Genomic DNA, 14,828 nt, shown 5'->3' with positions numbered 1-14,828 from the left:
CATATTACTCAGGAGATCCCCCCTCAGAATCCCCATATTACTCAGAGGAGACCCCCCTCAGAATGCCCATATTACTCAGAGGAGACCCCCCTCAGAATGCCCATATTACTCAGAGGAGATATTATTCCCCACCCTTGAGGAAGAGACGTGCCATTTCCAGGCCCAGGAAATGTGCTCATCTGTGGGGACACAAATGTGCGCACAGGAACACTACCTGATCTAACAAGCACACGAGGGGACAGCTTTATTACAGGCCATACGGTTTCTAACTGTCTTCATCTCCCCATAGAAACAACAGTGACAGCACCGTCAACAAAAACAGAAGGGATCTGTTGCAGCTCTGTAGAAGTCTGGGTCTGTACTTTGTCAATGGTAGGTTACGGGGGACTCTTTGGGGAGATTCACCTACTGCTCACCTCTTGGCCACAGTACAGTAGACTGAGAGACAGAGACAGAGAGACAGAGAGACAGAGAGACAGAGAGAGAGAGAGAGAGAGAGAGAGAGAGAGAGAGAGAGAGAGAGAGAGAGAGAGAGAGAGAGAGAGAGAGAGAGAGAGAGACAGAGAGAGAGAGAGAGACAGAGAGAGACAGAGAGAGAGAGAGAGTTTGACAGTTTAATTAGGTCATAATTCATCCCCATAACATAATTAAAACCTTTTACATGCACAATACACACACACACATTTACATATTAGTAATTTTACAGACACTCTGATCCAGAGAGACTTACAGGAGCAATTATGGTTAAGTGAATTGCTCAAAGTAACACAGATTTTTCACCTAGTCAGCTTCGGGATTGAAACAAGCGACCTTTCGGGTTACCGGCACAAAGCTCTTGACTGCTAGGCTACCTGCCACAAACACACACACACACACACACACACTGAAAGAAAGAGACCCTATTCAGAATACTGCTGGGAAGGGCATTCTGCCTGACAGGCCAGAGAGAAAAGCAGCGTAGAGATAACAGTCACGGACTGCCTGCATCCAAAGTGACACCCTATTCACGACATAGTGTACGACATTTAACCAGAGCCCTATGCTGTCTAGTGCACTATATAGGGAACAAGGTGCCAGTTGAGACACACCCACAGTCTTAACCCTATCAGTCCCGAACCCCCCGCCCCCCCCCCCAAAAAAAATTGTATTTTAATTTATCTTCATGTCCAGCCTTTATATTGAGCCTCACAATGAGGTGTTTTACCATTTTCTTTAAAGGACAACCAGGGCTACAAGTAGAACACAAAACTATTGGACATAAACTGTTGCATTCATGAGTTTTACTGACAAATGGCAATGACAAATATGGTCTGCCAAAACACTAACTTGATAAAAATGTATATGAATGCTGTAATAAGTACAGGAGTGGTTTGCTCAGTGGGAAATTAATACACAACTAGTCAGTGACAACTGTTTGGAGTTTGTGACAGCAACTATGTGAGCTTATTACAGTATTATAGACACTATGTCCTGGGATTTACTATGGTCTTCTATGTAGAAGAACCCCTTACAGTATTATAGACACTATGACCTGGGATTTCCTATAGTCTATGTAGAAGAACCCCTTACAGTATTATAGACACTATGACCTGGAATTTCCTATAGTCTATGTAGAAGAACCCCTTACAGTATTATAGACACTATGCCCTGGGATTTACTATAGTCTATGTAGAAGAACCCTTACAGTATTATAGACACTATGACCTGGGATTTCCTATGGTCTATGTAGAATAACCCCTTACAGTATTATAGACATTATGACCTGGGATTTCCTATAGTCTATGTAGAAGAACCCCTTACAGTATTATAGACACTATGACCTGGGATTTACTATAGTCTATGTAGAAGAACCCCTTACAGTATTATAGACACTATGACCTGGGATTTCCTATGGTCTATGTAGAAGAACCCCTTACAGTATTATAGACATTATGCCCTGGGATTTACTATGATCTATGTAGAAGAACCCCTTACAGTATTATAGACACTATGACCTGGGATTTACTATAGTCTATGTAGAAGAACCCCTTACAGTATTATAGACACTATGACCTGGGATTTACTATGGTCTTCTATGTAGAAGAACCCCTTACAGTATTATAGACACTATTAACCCATTACAGTATTATAGACACTATGACCTGGGATTTACTATGGTCTATGTAGAAGAACCCCTTACAGTATTATAGACACTATGACCTGGGATTTCCTATAGTCTATGTAGAAGAACCCCTTACAGTATTATACACACTATGACCTGGGATTTCCTATAGTCTATGTAGAAGAACCCTTACAGTATTATAGACACTATGACCTGGGATTTCCTATGGTCTATGTAGAAGAACGCCTTACAGTATTATAGACACTATGACCTGGGATTTCCTATAGTCTATGTAGAAGAACCCCTTACAGTATTATAGACACTATGACCTGGGATTTACTATGGTCTATGTAGAAGAACCCCTTACAGTATTATAGACACTATGACCTGGGATTTACTATGGTCTATGTAGAAGAACCCCTTACAGTATTATAGACACTATGACCTGGGATTTACTATGGTCTATGTAGAAGAACCCCTTACAGTATTATAGACACTATGACCTGGGATTTACTATGATCTATGTAGAAGAACCCCTTACAGTATTATAGACACTATGACCTGGGATTTACTATGATCTATGTAGAAGAACCCCTAACAGTATTATAGACACTATGACCTGGGATTTACTATGGTCTATGTAGAAGAACCCCTAACAGTATTATAGACACTATGACCTGGGATTTACTATGATCTATTATGTAGAAGAACCCCTTACAGTATTATAGACACTATGACCTGGGATTTACTATGGTCTATTATGTAGAAGAACCCCTTACAGTATTATAGACACTATGACCTGGGATTTACTATGGTCTATGTAGAAGAACCCCTAACAGTATTATAGACACTATGACCTGGGATTTACTATGGTCTTCTATGTAGAAGAACCCCTTACAGTATTATAGACACTATGACCTGGGATTTACTATGGTCTTCTATGTAGAAGAACCCTTACAGTATTATAGACACTATGACCTGGGATTTACTATGGTCTATTATGTAGAAGAACCCCTTACAGTATTATAGACACTATGTCCTGGGATTTACTATGGTCTTCTATGTAGAAGAACCCCTTACAGTATTATAGACACTATGACCTGGGATTTACTATGGTCTTCTATGTAGAAGAAGCTTGTGAGGTCATAGAGCAACACATGTTACATGTACGTGTGAGAGTCTCAGCTTTCAATCATTTGTCCAAATCGCACAGGGCGACTCATTGGGTTCATTTACCAGCACGCGATGCTGCCTGTGGAGAGACGAGCCCTCTCTATTTTTCTGTAGTTGTATTTGTTCAAACTCATTGGTTAACAATTAGGTCATGTTTCACTGACCTCTTGATTGGCTGAAGGAAACAGCACATAGATAAGCAAAGTCCCTCCCATAAACTGAGAATGTCCGTAGACATGGTTAGTTCAGTGCACCTGTCCTCTTGATTGGCTGAAGGAACCAGCACATAGATAAGCACAGTCCCTCCCATAAACTCAGAATGTCCGTAGACGTGGTTAGTTCAGTGCACCTGACCTCTTGACATCAATTGATTAGAAAGACCATTCTTTCTACAAACTCGTCACCAACAATACAGTAGTAAAGTAGTAATAAAATATGTACGTGAATGACGTTTCTACACGTAGCCTACCAAATCAACATGTTTCTAGTTCACTCATTTACAGATCCTCATTCATTCATTCATTCATTCCTGACCTCGTTCAACTGGCAGCAGTTGACTAGGCCTCCCTCTTGCTCTCTCTCTCTCTCTCGCTCTAAACTAAAAAGGGTTTCGGGCCGTGTTGGCACTCTGCCACCCGCAAATTACCCAGAAACTAGTCGTTGGCACTATTACACACACACACACATATAAACTCCACCCGCTACAGACAGACAAAAGTGATTCGATTAACATCTACAGTGACCTTCACTCATTCAGAGCCCCACAAAAGTATAAACTAATCAAATCTACCTCCCTCCTCCCGGGCAGTGCCCTCCCCTTTATCAAAACACACTCACACAAAAGAGACTCCACACAATCTCACCCACCGTCCGTCCGTCCAACCGGCTGTGCACACACACACACACACACACACACACACACACACACACACACACACACACACACACACACACACACACACACACACACACACACACACACACACACACAAACAAAACAAAGAAGAGAACGCTAAGTCAGCACAAACTGTGACCTGACAGTTACAGCCGAGCCATACAGCACCTCCTCTCATTTCAGCAAGTGTACCAGTAGTAACAGAGATCTCTAAACTTAGTGAATCTAACAGCGAGGAGGAAGAACTGCCTTGCTGGAGGGGTGGGGGCGGGGCTTGGTGTGTGGGGGAAGCAGATGCAAGAGGAGAGCGGGAAAGACGACAAACGGAGTGAACTATAAAACGGCACTTCAAAATATTGCATGCGATATGAATCTCTTGCGATATGGATATTGCACGTGTCATTTTTGTGAATTAGATCAGCCCTAGGTGATTTAGGTGTGAATTAGATCAGCCCTAGGTGATTTAGATCTGAATTAGATCAGCCCTAGGTGATTTAGGTGTGAATTAGATCAGCCCTAGGTGATTTAGGTGTGAATTAGATCAGCCCTAGGTGATTTAGGTGTGAATTAGATCAGCCCTAGGTGATTTAGGTGTGAATTAGATCAGCCCTAGGTGATTTAGGTGTGAATTAGATCAGCCCTAGGTGATTTAGGTGTGAATTAGATCAGCCCTAGGTGATTTAGATGTGAATAAGATCAGCCCTAGGTGATTTAGGTGTGAATTAGATCAGCCATAGGTGATTTAGGTGTGAATTAGATCAGCCCTAGGTGATTTAGGTGTGAATTAGATCAACCCTAGGTGATTTAGGTGTGAATTGGATCAGCCCTAGGTGATTTAGGTGTGAATTAGATCAGCCCTAGGTGATTTAGGTGTGAATTAGATCAGCCCTAGGTGATTTAGGTGTGAATTAGATCAGCTCTAGGTGATTTAGGTGTGAATTAGATCAGCCCTAGGTGATTTAGGTGTGAATTAGATCAGCCCTAGGTGATTTAGGTGTGAATTAGATCAGCCCTAGGTGATTTAGGTGTGAATTAGATCAGCCCTAGGTGATTTAGATCTGAATTAGATCAGCCCTAGGTGATTTAGATCTTAATTAGATCAGCCCTAGGTGATTTAGATGTGAATTAGATCAGCCCTAGGTGATTTAGATGTGAATAAGTTCAGCCCTAGGTGATTTAGATCTGAATTAGATCAGCCCTAGGTGATTTAGATGTGAATAAGATCAGCCCTAGGTGAATTAGATCAGCCCTAGGTGAATTAGATCAGCCCTAGGTGAATTAGATCAGCTCTGGGTGAATTAGATCAGCCCTAGGTGAATTAGATCAGCCCTCGGTGAATTAGATCAGCCCTAGGTGAATTAGATCAGCCCTAGGTGAATTAGATCAGCCCTAGGTGAATTAGATCAGCCCTAGGTGAATTAGATCAGCCCTAGGTGACTTAGATCAGCCCTAGGTGAATTAGATCAGCCCTAGGTGAATTAGATCAGCCCTAGGTGAATTAGATCAGCCCTGGGTGAATTAGATCAGCCCTATGTGAATTAGATCAGCCCTAGGTGAATTAGATCAGCCCTGGGTGAATTAGATCAGCCCTAGGTGAATTAGATCAGCCCTAGGTGAATTAGATCAGCCCTGGGTGAATTAGATCAGCCCTAGGTGAATTAGATCAGCCCTGGGTGAATTAGATCAGCCCTGGGTGAATTAGATCAGCCCTAGGTGAATTAGATCAGCCCTATGTGAATTAGATCAGCCCTGGGTGATTTAGATCAGCCCTAGGTGATTTAGATCAGCCCTAGGTGAATTAGATCAGCCCTAGGTGAATTAGATCAGCCCTAGGTGAATTAGATCAGCCCTAGGTGACTTAGATCAGCCCTAGGTGAATTAGATCAGCCCTAGGTGAATTAGATCAGCCCTAGGTGAATTAGATCAGCCCTAGGTGAATTAGATCAGCCCTGGGTGAATTAGATCAGCCCTAGGTGACTTAGATCAGCCCGAGGTGATTGTTTATAAACACGTTATATAAAGGACAAGTATTCATTCAAATCTAATTTATTTGTCAAATGCTTCGTTAACTACAGGTGTAGACTTTGGGAGTGCTTTGCTGGTGAAACTGTCTGTGATTTGTTTAGAATTGAAGGCACACTTAACCAGCATGGCTACCACAGCATTCTGCAGCGATATGCCATCCCATCTGGTTTGCGCTTAGTGGGACGATCATTTGTTTTTTAACAGGACAATGACCCAACATACCTCCAGGCTGTGTAAGGGCTATTTCACCAAGAAGGAGAGTGATGGAGTGCTGCATCAGATGACCTGGCCTCCACAATCACCCGACCTCAACCCAATTGAGATGGTTTGGGATGAGTTGGACCTCAGAGTGAAGGAAAAGCAGCCAACAAGTGCTCAGCATATGTGGCAACTCCTTCAAGACGGTTGGAAAAGTATTCCAGGTGAAGCTGGTTGAAAGAATGCCAAGAGTGTGCAAAGCTGTCATCAAGGCAAGAGTGGTGTAACGATATTCCTCTTCCTCTTCTGAGGAGGAGTAGGAGAGATCGGAGCAATGCGCAGCGTGGTACGTATCCATAATGTCTTTTAATGAGAAATGAATACAAAATACAAAAAGAACAAGAGAATCAAAATGAAAACCGAAACAGTCCCGAATGGTGCAAACACTGGAACAGAAAATATTCACCCACAAAACACAGGTGGGAAAAAGTAAGTATGATTCTCAACCAGAGACAACGAACGACACCTTGAGAACCATACCAGGCCAAACACAAACACAACCTAGAAAAATGAACAAAGACTGCCCACCAGAACTCACGCCCTGACCATACTAACACAAAGACAAAGCCCAGGGTCTCTGGTGAGAGACCTGGTGAGCCCAGGGTCTCTGGTGGAGCAGTGGTCTAGGGCACTGCAATGATCTAGGGAAGAGTGCCACCAGAGACTCTGGGTTTGAGCCCAGGCTCTGTCGCAGCTGGCAGTGACCGGGAGGTCCATGGGGCAACGGAAGGTCCAGCTAGCACTGTGATACAGTGCCTTAGACCACTGCGCCACCCCTTCCTATTCATTTTTGAAACACACACGAAATAGCAGAATTGGTCAGGAGCTTGTCAGGACAGCAGCTATCCACTGGATAGCCACCATTCGCCCTGTATTTCTGTGTACGTAAACGATATATATCTACGAAAGAAGACTACAATCTCACCACATCAGTAGCCATGTTAGGAGTGTTGCCACAAATAGCCTTCAATTAACGAAACACACATCCATCTGTTTTACACTAGTTGGTGAGCCTCGTAGTCTTATGCTGGAAATATCAAATAACTGCCTCTGTTCTAACGCTGCCTCCTCTCCTGGCAGCCTTCCATTTGCATTGTGTGTAATTCATGAGGAAATACAAGACAGGAGAGAACTGCTGAAGTATTGGATGTGAGAAAACAAGATTCCATTCCTCTTTTTTTTCCCTGGTTCTCCTTTTTCAATCTCTTATCTAGAAGCATCCGTGTATTCTGGAAGGTTGGTTAGAGTAGTAGTAGTGTTAGGTACTGCCGTCAATAGCTCACACAAGTAGGGAGTGACCCAAATAAGCTCAGTCGTCTATCTCCAAGACATCTCCCTTAGAAAGACAGTGAGACAATAGTGAATACTGTCTCCTTTGTAACAAACTCGGTACAATGAATCGGTGCAGTCTACAATGATGATCTCTGATTCTGTATGAGACTGCCATGGAGCAGGAGGAAAGGGAAGCAAACACACACACACACACACACACACACACACACACACACACACACACACACACACACACACACACACACACACACACACACACACACACACACACACACACACAGCACAACGAAAGGAGCACTGGACAAAGAGGGAAAAAACATTACATGTGAAAGATGACCATGTAGGCATATTTCTGACCATCATAACACCACAGAGCAGGACCTCCTGAGTGGTGCAGTGATCTAAGGCATAGCATTGCAGTGCTTGAAGCATCACTACAGACCCGGGTTCGAACCCAGGCTGTGTCACAGCTGGCCGTGACCGGGAAACCCATGAGGTGGTGCACAGTAGGCCCAGCGTCGTCCGGGTTTGGCTGGCCGGGATTTCCTTGTCCCATAGCACTCTAGCGACTCCTTGTGGCGGGCTGGGCGTCTGCAAGCTGACCTTGGTCACCAGCTGGAAGGTGTTTCCTCCGACACATTGGTGCCGCTAGCTTCCAGGTTAAGCGATCAGGGTCGTGGCTCTCGACCTTCGCCTCTCCCGAGTCAGAAGGGGAGTTGCAGCAATGGCTCAAGCCTGTAACTACCAATTGGAAATCACAAAATTGGGGAGAAAAAGGGGTAAAAGTACAAAAAAATGTAAAAATAAAGAATGCCAAAGGTAGGAACGCCATTACATTATGTAAAATATGATGCTTTGACCGCTCTGATTCCATATAAGGAAGCCATGAAGCAAGAGGAAGGGAACAAGATAGACACAGACTGTCATGAAACAAAAGGATGGAGACAGGTCAGGGAAGGGTTAAAAAATTCATTATGTGAAATATGATGCCGAAAAACATCACTTTGTCCTCTCTCAAGGTTAACCTGGTCCTCACACCATCAATGTAGTCCAAACACACAGGGCAACATGTCAAAGAAGAGAAAATCCTGTTTGTATGTCTTATTGGACAAGAGAGACGTCCACTGCAATACCCTACTTACTCACAGTGACATATGCATACACACACACACACACACATACGCACTAAGATTCTGAGGAAAGGAAAGGATGTATGTCATTGCCTACTCAATACATGACTCATGTGTTGTGACATAGCCTAGATTGCAGCAATTTTGTGCACAAGATTAGGTTATGACATCACTTATGACACCCTCAGTCAGTCGTTATAAACACTTCATAGTTCATCTCAGAAGGGAAAACATGGCACGTGTTAAGCTTAGCATTGCTTTCCAACAGGGCACCATATGAATGACAAATTGATTTGAAAGGAGACAAAATGTCATTTCCACAGCCCACCAGTCTATTTGCACAAAGACACACTGACTGACACACACACACCCAGCTCTCTTAAAGACGATGTAATAATTAACTTTGCTGATAAACCATGCAAATAAAAGAGTAAAGGTTCCCAGCTATGATAGAAGAGCCATTGATTCCCTACATGTTGTTCTTACAAGGCAAGGCCTGGCCAGGTTAGGTTAGGTTGGGATTTACCAGAACTATAGGTATTGGCTCTGGGTGACATTTGGAGCAACAACTGAAAAGCAATGTGTTCAAACAAAGCATAACCAGAGGTTTGCTGATATAATGCGAGCGTAACGAAACACATTTCATCCCAGCTTGGATAAGAAGGGAAAAGGTACTTAACTGAGGGAGAGGTCGGCTGACGTTGGATACTGACTGAGGGAGAGACAAAGCCCTAACAAGTGGGCTAAAGCCTGTTCAGAGAAAGGTCACTGTTGTTAGACAGTGACAGTGTGACTTGCTCTGAAGTGTGGGCAACCTTTACTTCATAAACGTAGAATAAAGTGGACACTTGGGTGGTTATGGGTATACACTGCGTGTCCGTTGTTAATGGGGATACACTGCGTGTCCGTTGTTAATGGGGATACACTGCGTGTCCGTTGTTAATGGGGATACACTGCGTGTCCGTTGTTAATGGGGATACACTGCGTGTACGTTGTTAATGGGGATACACTGCGTATCCATTGTTAATAGGGATACACTGCGTGTCCGTTGTTAATGGGGATACACTGCGTGACCGTTGTTAATCGGAATACACTGTGTGTCCGTTGTTAATCGGGGTACACTGCGTGTCCGTTGTTAATGGGGATACACTGCGTGACCGTTGTTAATCGGAATACACTGTGTGTCCGTTGTTAATCGGGGTACACTGCGTGTCCGTTGTTAATTCCAAGTGCAGCGTCAACTGAAGACCTGCTGAATGTGAAAGAGAGGGAGGCTGTGATGTGAAATTCTGACTCACTTTATGAAGCACCGAGCCCCCTCGAACGAAAATCCCTCCTCCCATCCAGTCGGTAAATCTATAGGGAGAAACACACATAACCGCACCAGATAAACAAAGAGGCACAACAGACGGGACACACACACACATCATCGGAGTCACGGAGTGTAAGCCAATGAACTAACAAGATGCCAGCTGTCAAAATGCATGCCATGCTTTGTAGGGGTGCAGCTAACCCTTGAGCATGACTCTCAGTTCCATTAGATTACACAGGAGAGTCATTGGAGGAAGGCGTCTTCTGTACAAGGGTGTTTTCTTAAGATCCCCGATTCATATAAGCGAGAAATTATTTTAAAAAACAAAATGTTAAATTAATACACTTTTTTATATAGTGTTAGTTCTCCCACAGGGTCATGTCGTCATGTTGCTACAACCCGTGTTTATAGAAGACAGACGGAAGACACTGCTAATTAGCTATTTAGCATGCATCCGAACACACCGAACAACACCAGAAACGTGTTGTCACTGAAAAATACTGTTGGCTGCAACTGAGGTATTAAAGCCAGTTTAAAAAAACCGTGAATCACAAACTTAGCATCTGATAAATTATTTTTGAATGTGATATGAAAGTAAAGTTTTTTTTTTTTTTTTATCTTTCTAGAATCGAAATACCACGATTCCTACCTGAAACGTTTACCGTTTACCTTTCCTTTTTTTTTCCCCTTACCTTTTTAGGAAAATTAGGAACTGTTGTCAATTCGGGAGAAAAAAAATCGACGTCTCTAAACTGGTCGCTAGTGTATAATAAATAGATCAGTAGCTAATGTCTAAGATACTGGGAATTCATCTAACGTTAGTTGAATAATGTGCAGCAGCTGCTGGCTAACTGTAACATCACACAGCTAGCTACTGTAGCTCATTCTAACATATAGGTGTAGCCAAATCTCGAGGGAGAGGGGGGGATATACATATATATATATATAATTTGTCTGTTATTTTTTTTTGCCGAGGAAGTGTCGACAAAAAAAAACCAGTTGAGGCATAACTAAGCAAATGTATATTTGACAAGTTTTACCTTCCGTTTACCTGAGATGGCTAGCTATAGCTAGCTAACATAATGACCAGTGTGATGCCAACTTCTGGACGTTTTAACGGCTGTGTTTCACAGCACACGAACCTAAACTCACATACATCAACAACAACAAAATAGACTAACCCATTTTGTCTCTCTGGATCTGTTTTGTTTGAAACAAACAACAACACAACAAAACAACCTTGCTTGGTGGCATATGGATATAAAGTTGGTGACATTTTTACCTGGAGTTTTCCTGTGGCCAGTTATCACTGCCTCTCCACTGACTGGATGCAACCAGGTTGTACTCTTTGCTTCTTCGCTGTTGGTGAGAAAGGGAAAAAGGTGAAAACGTATCGCATTTTGGTGTGTATCCGAGTTTAAAAATTAAAATAAAAATTACAAATACACCCACGAATAATATCCAATAGATTATTACTTGATGAAGAAGACTCGTCCGTCCCGAGTGACCCCGTAACTCCATGAAGAAGGGAGACGAGAGATCCACTCCGGGTGTAGATCCGCCGCCATGGCTACAGAGACATTGAGTCTCAGCGGCGGCGCGTCTCCGCTCTTGGAGCGCGTACACGGAAACCTTGGCAACGACGGAGTAGTGAGGCAACAAAAAAAAAGAAGGGAACCTAACCTCTGGGGGGGCATGTATGGTCGGAGTTTTCTCCGAGTAGGCTATATATATATATATACTATACTATACTATACTATACTATACTATACTATACTATACTATATATATATATATATATACTATACTATACTATACTATATATATATATATATACTATACTATACTATACTATACTATATATATATATACTATACTATACTATACTATACTATACTATATATATATATATATATACTATACTATACTATACTATACTATATATATATATATATACTATACTATACTATACTATACTATATATATATATATATATATATATTTCGTAACGACCCTATATTTCGTAACGTAATATATATATATAAAAACCCAGAGTCGTTACGAAATATAGGGTCGTTACGAAATATATATATATATATATATAGTCACGACCCTGGGTTTATGCTTTTTTATGTTTATGCTTTTGCGGCACAGTCGATAGCGCGCCGGACCTCGGGTTTAGAAGGTCGAGGGTTCGAGACCTGCTCCCTGCCTGTTTCATTACTATATATATATATATACATACCCTCTATTTGACAAAGTCATGAAAAAAGTGATGTTGACTAATGAGCATGTGGGCTTGACTTTGCAAGAACGTCAGGAACGCATAGACCCCCCGGCACACCCTCATTTTCTGTTAACAAATCCGTGCACGAAGATTAAATTCGATGCGTGGTCAATTTACTGTTAAAGAGAGAGAAGAAAAAAAACGTTATAAAACCATAATAACGTTTGCAATGTGGCACAGGCTACAGTAGAAAACAGGTATTGTTAGGATTTTCACATATGGGGATTTTAGGTTTTAGTGTCCGAAGAAAATATGCCTTTTAAAAACGCATTTCATGCTATTCTACCACATTTACATGACAGAGGACATTAGCTAAATCTTTTTTTACAACACAAATGACCGAGGTGAGTGGTTACTCTGACTGACAAACTGGGATCAATCTGGTCTTGATTCAAACTGTAGCTCAGACCAATGAAGGAACATAATATATATATATATAATATATATATATAAATATGCTACAGTAGGCTACTAAATAACATTTCCAGTGGCACAGATGATTGTATGTGCGGGATACAGATATGAGGTAGTCAATCAAAAATCATGTTAAACCCCATTATTGCACACAGAGTGAGTCCAAGGAACTTATTATGTCACTTGTTAAGCACATTTCTACTCCTGAACTTAATTTAGGCTTGCCATAACAAAGGGGTTGAATACTTATTTCAGCTTTTTATTTTATTTGTGTATATATATATATATATATACATATATTAAACATGATTCCACTTTGACATTATGGGGTATTGTGTGTAGGCCAGTGACACAAAAAAATCTCTATTTAATTCATTTAAAATTCAGGCTGTAACACAAGAAAATGTGGAAAATGTCAGGTTTTTACTTTCTGAAGGCTCTGTATGTCTCTATATTATGTGTGGGGAAACATGGGAACAGATTCCCCCAAATTCAAATCACTCAGTGTGTATTTCCTTGTGTTTTTGTAGTCGATTATGTCCAACAATAAAAACTAAAATAAATAAAAAACGTTTTCGGCCCGCAGGCCACCAGTTGGGGAAGCTTGCCCTGTGTCATCATTAGGTAAGTCAGTCTGCCGTAAGGTCCCTCAGTCAAACACAGATTCAACCACAAAGACAAGGGAGATTTCCAGAACAGCAGATATTTTCTGTTATTTTTACCCATCTAAAAAATTTTAAAAGCATTGAATATTCCTCTGAGCATGGTGAAGTTATTAATTACACTCTGGATGGTGTATCATGTCACGTCCGTCGTAAGGAGTAGACCAAGATGCAGTGTGGTATGTTTCCATCCTTTATTATGGAATAGAAAACTTCAAAGAACAAAAACAACAAAGCGAACAAACAAAACTATAATAATGCTCTCAGGCAACTATACATAGACAAGATCCCACAAAGCACAATGGGAAAATGGCTACCTAAATATGATCCCCAATCAGAGACAACGATAAACAGCTGCCTCTGATTGGGAACCACATCAGGCCAACATAGATATACAATTCCCCTAGATAACCCACCCTAAATCACACCCCGACCCAACCAACATAGAGAATAAACAGCTCTCTATGGTCAGGGCATGACATATCAATCCACCCAGTCACTACAAAGATACAGGCGGCCTTCCTAATTCAGTTGCTGGACAGGAAGGAAACCCTTCAGGGATTTCACCATGAGGTCAATGGTGACTTTAAAACAGTTACAGAGTTTAACGGCTGTGAAAGGAGAAAACTGAGGATGGATCAACAACATTGTAGTTACTCCACAATATTAACCTAATTGACAGAGTGAAAAGAAGGAAGCCTGTACAGAATACAAATATTCCAAAATATGCATCCTGTTTGCAACAAATGTGGTAAAGCAGTTAACATTTTATCCTGATTACAAGGTGTTATGTTTGGGGCAAATCCAGTACAACACATTACTGAGTACTACTCTCTATATTTTCAAGCATAGTGGTGGCTGCATCATGTTATGCATATGCTTGTAATCTGGGAGTTTTTCAGGATAAAAAAAATAACGGAATGGAGCTAAGCAGGGGCAAATCCAAGAGGAAAACCTGGTTCAGTCTGCTTTCCACCAGATACAGGGAGATGAATTCACCCTTCAGCGGGACAATAACCTAAAACACAAGGCCAAATCTACTCTGGAGTTGCTTACCAAGAAGATAGTGAATATTCCTGAGTGTCCAAGTTACAGTTTTGACATAAATCTGCTTGAAAATATATGGCAAGACTTGAAAAGGACTGTCTAGCAATGATCATAAACCAATTTGACAGAGCTTGAAGAATTTTGAAAAGAACAATGGTCAAATGTTGCACATATCCACGTGTGGAAATCTCTCTAGCCAATGGGTGCTTCTACAAAGTATTCACTCAGGGG

At 41.7% G+C, this 14,828-nt stretch overlaps 1 protein-coding gene across 2 annotated transcripts; it reads right to left on the bottom strand.

The window, feature by feature from the left end:
* Positions 1-219: 219 nt before the first annotated feature.
* Positions 220-11,811, bottom strand: LOC118401782 (pleckstrin homology domain-containing family A member 5-like). 2 transcript variants are annotated; one of them, XM_052504458.1, is made up of 4 exons: positions 11,664-11,811; positions 11,470-11,546; positions 10,174-10,231; positions 220-438 (listed from the first exon to the last, which is right to left on the bottom strand). In XM_052504458.1, the coding sequence occupies exons 1-4, from the start codon at positions 11,753-11,755 to the stop codon at positions 402-404; spliced, it is 264 nt and encodes an 87-aa protein (XP_052360418.1). In that variant the 5' UTR covers positions 11,756-11,811; the 3' UTR covers positions 220-401. The 2 variants fall into 2 exon arrangements, with proteins under 2 accessions (XP_052360418.1, XP_052360419.1); XM_052504459.1 differs by lacking the exon at positions 220-438 and adding an exon at positions 7,700-8,486.
* Positions 11,812-14,828: the final 3,017 nt, after the last annotated feature.

This window comes from Oncorhynchus keta, unplaced genomic scaffold (assembly GCF_023373465.1).
Source record: "Oncorhynchus keta strain PuntledgeMale-10-30-2019 unplaced genomic scaffold, Oket_V2 Un_contig_1923_pilon_pilon, whole genome shotgun sequence".
NCBI lineage: Eukaryota > Metazoa > Chordata > Actinopteri > Salmoniformes > Salmonidae > Oncorhynchus > Oncorhynchus keta.
This window is presented reverse-complemented; position numbering and strand designations above follow the sequence as displayed.

What these genes read in the sequence shown, in the direction of transcription:
- LOC118401782 (XM_052504458.1), bottom strand. Translation starts at nt 11,755, where the DNA reads ATGGCGGCGGATCTACACCCGGAGTGGATCTCTCGTCTCCCTTCTTCA. An exon ending in TGGCCACAGGAAAACTCCAG is followed by an intron (nt 10,232 to 11,469) that starts GTAAAAATGTCA and finishes TTCTCCCTATAG; the next exon opens with ATTTACCGACTGGATGGGAG. An exon ending in GGGGCTCGGTGCTTCATAAA is followed by an intron (nt 439 to 10,173) that starts GTGAGTCAGAAT and finishes TCTGTCTCTCAG; the next exon opens with TCTACTGTACTGTGGCCAAG.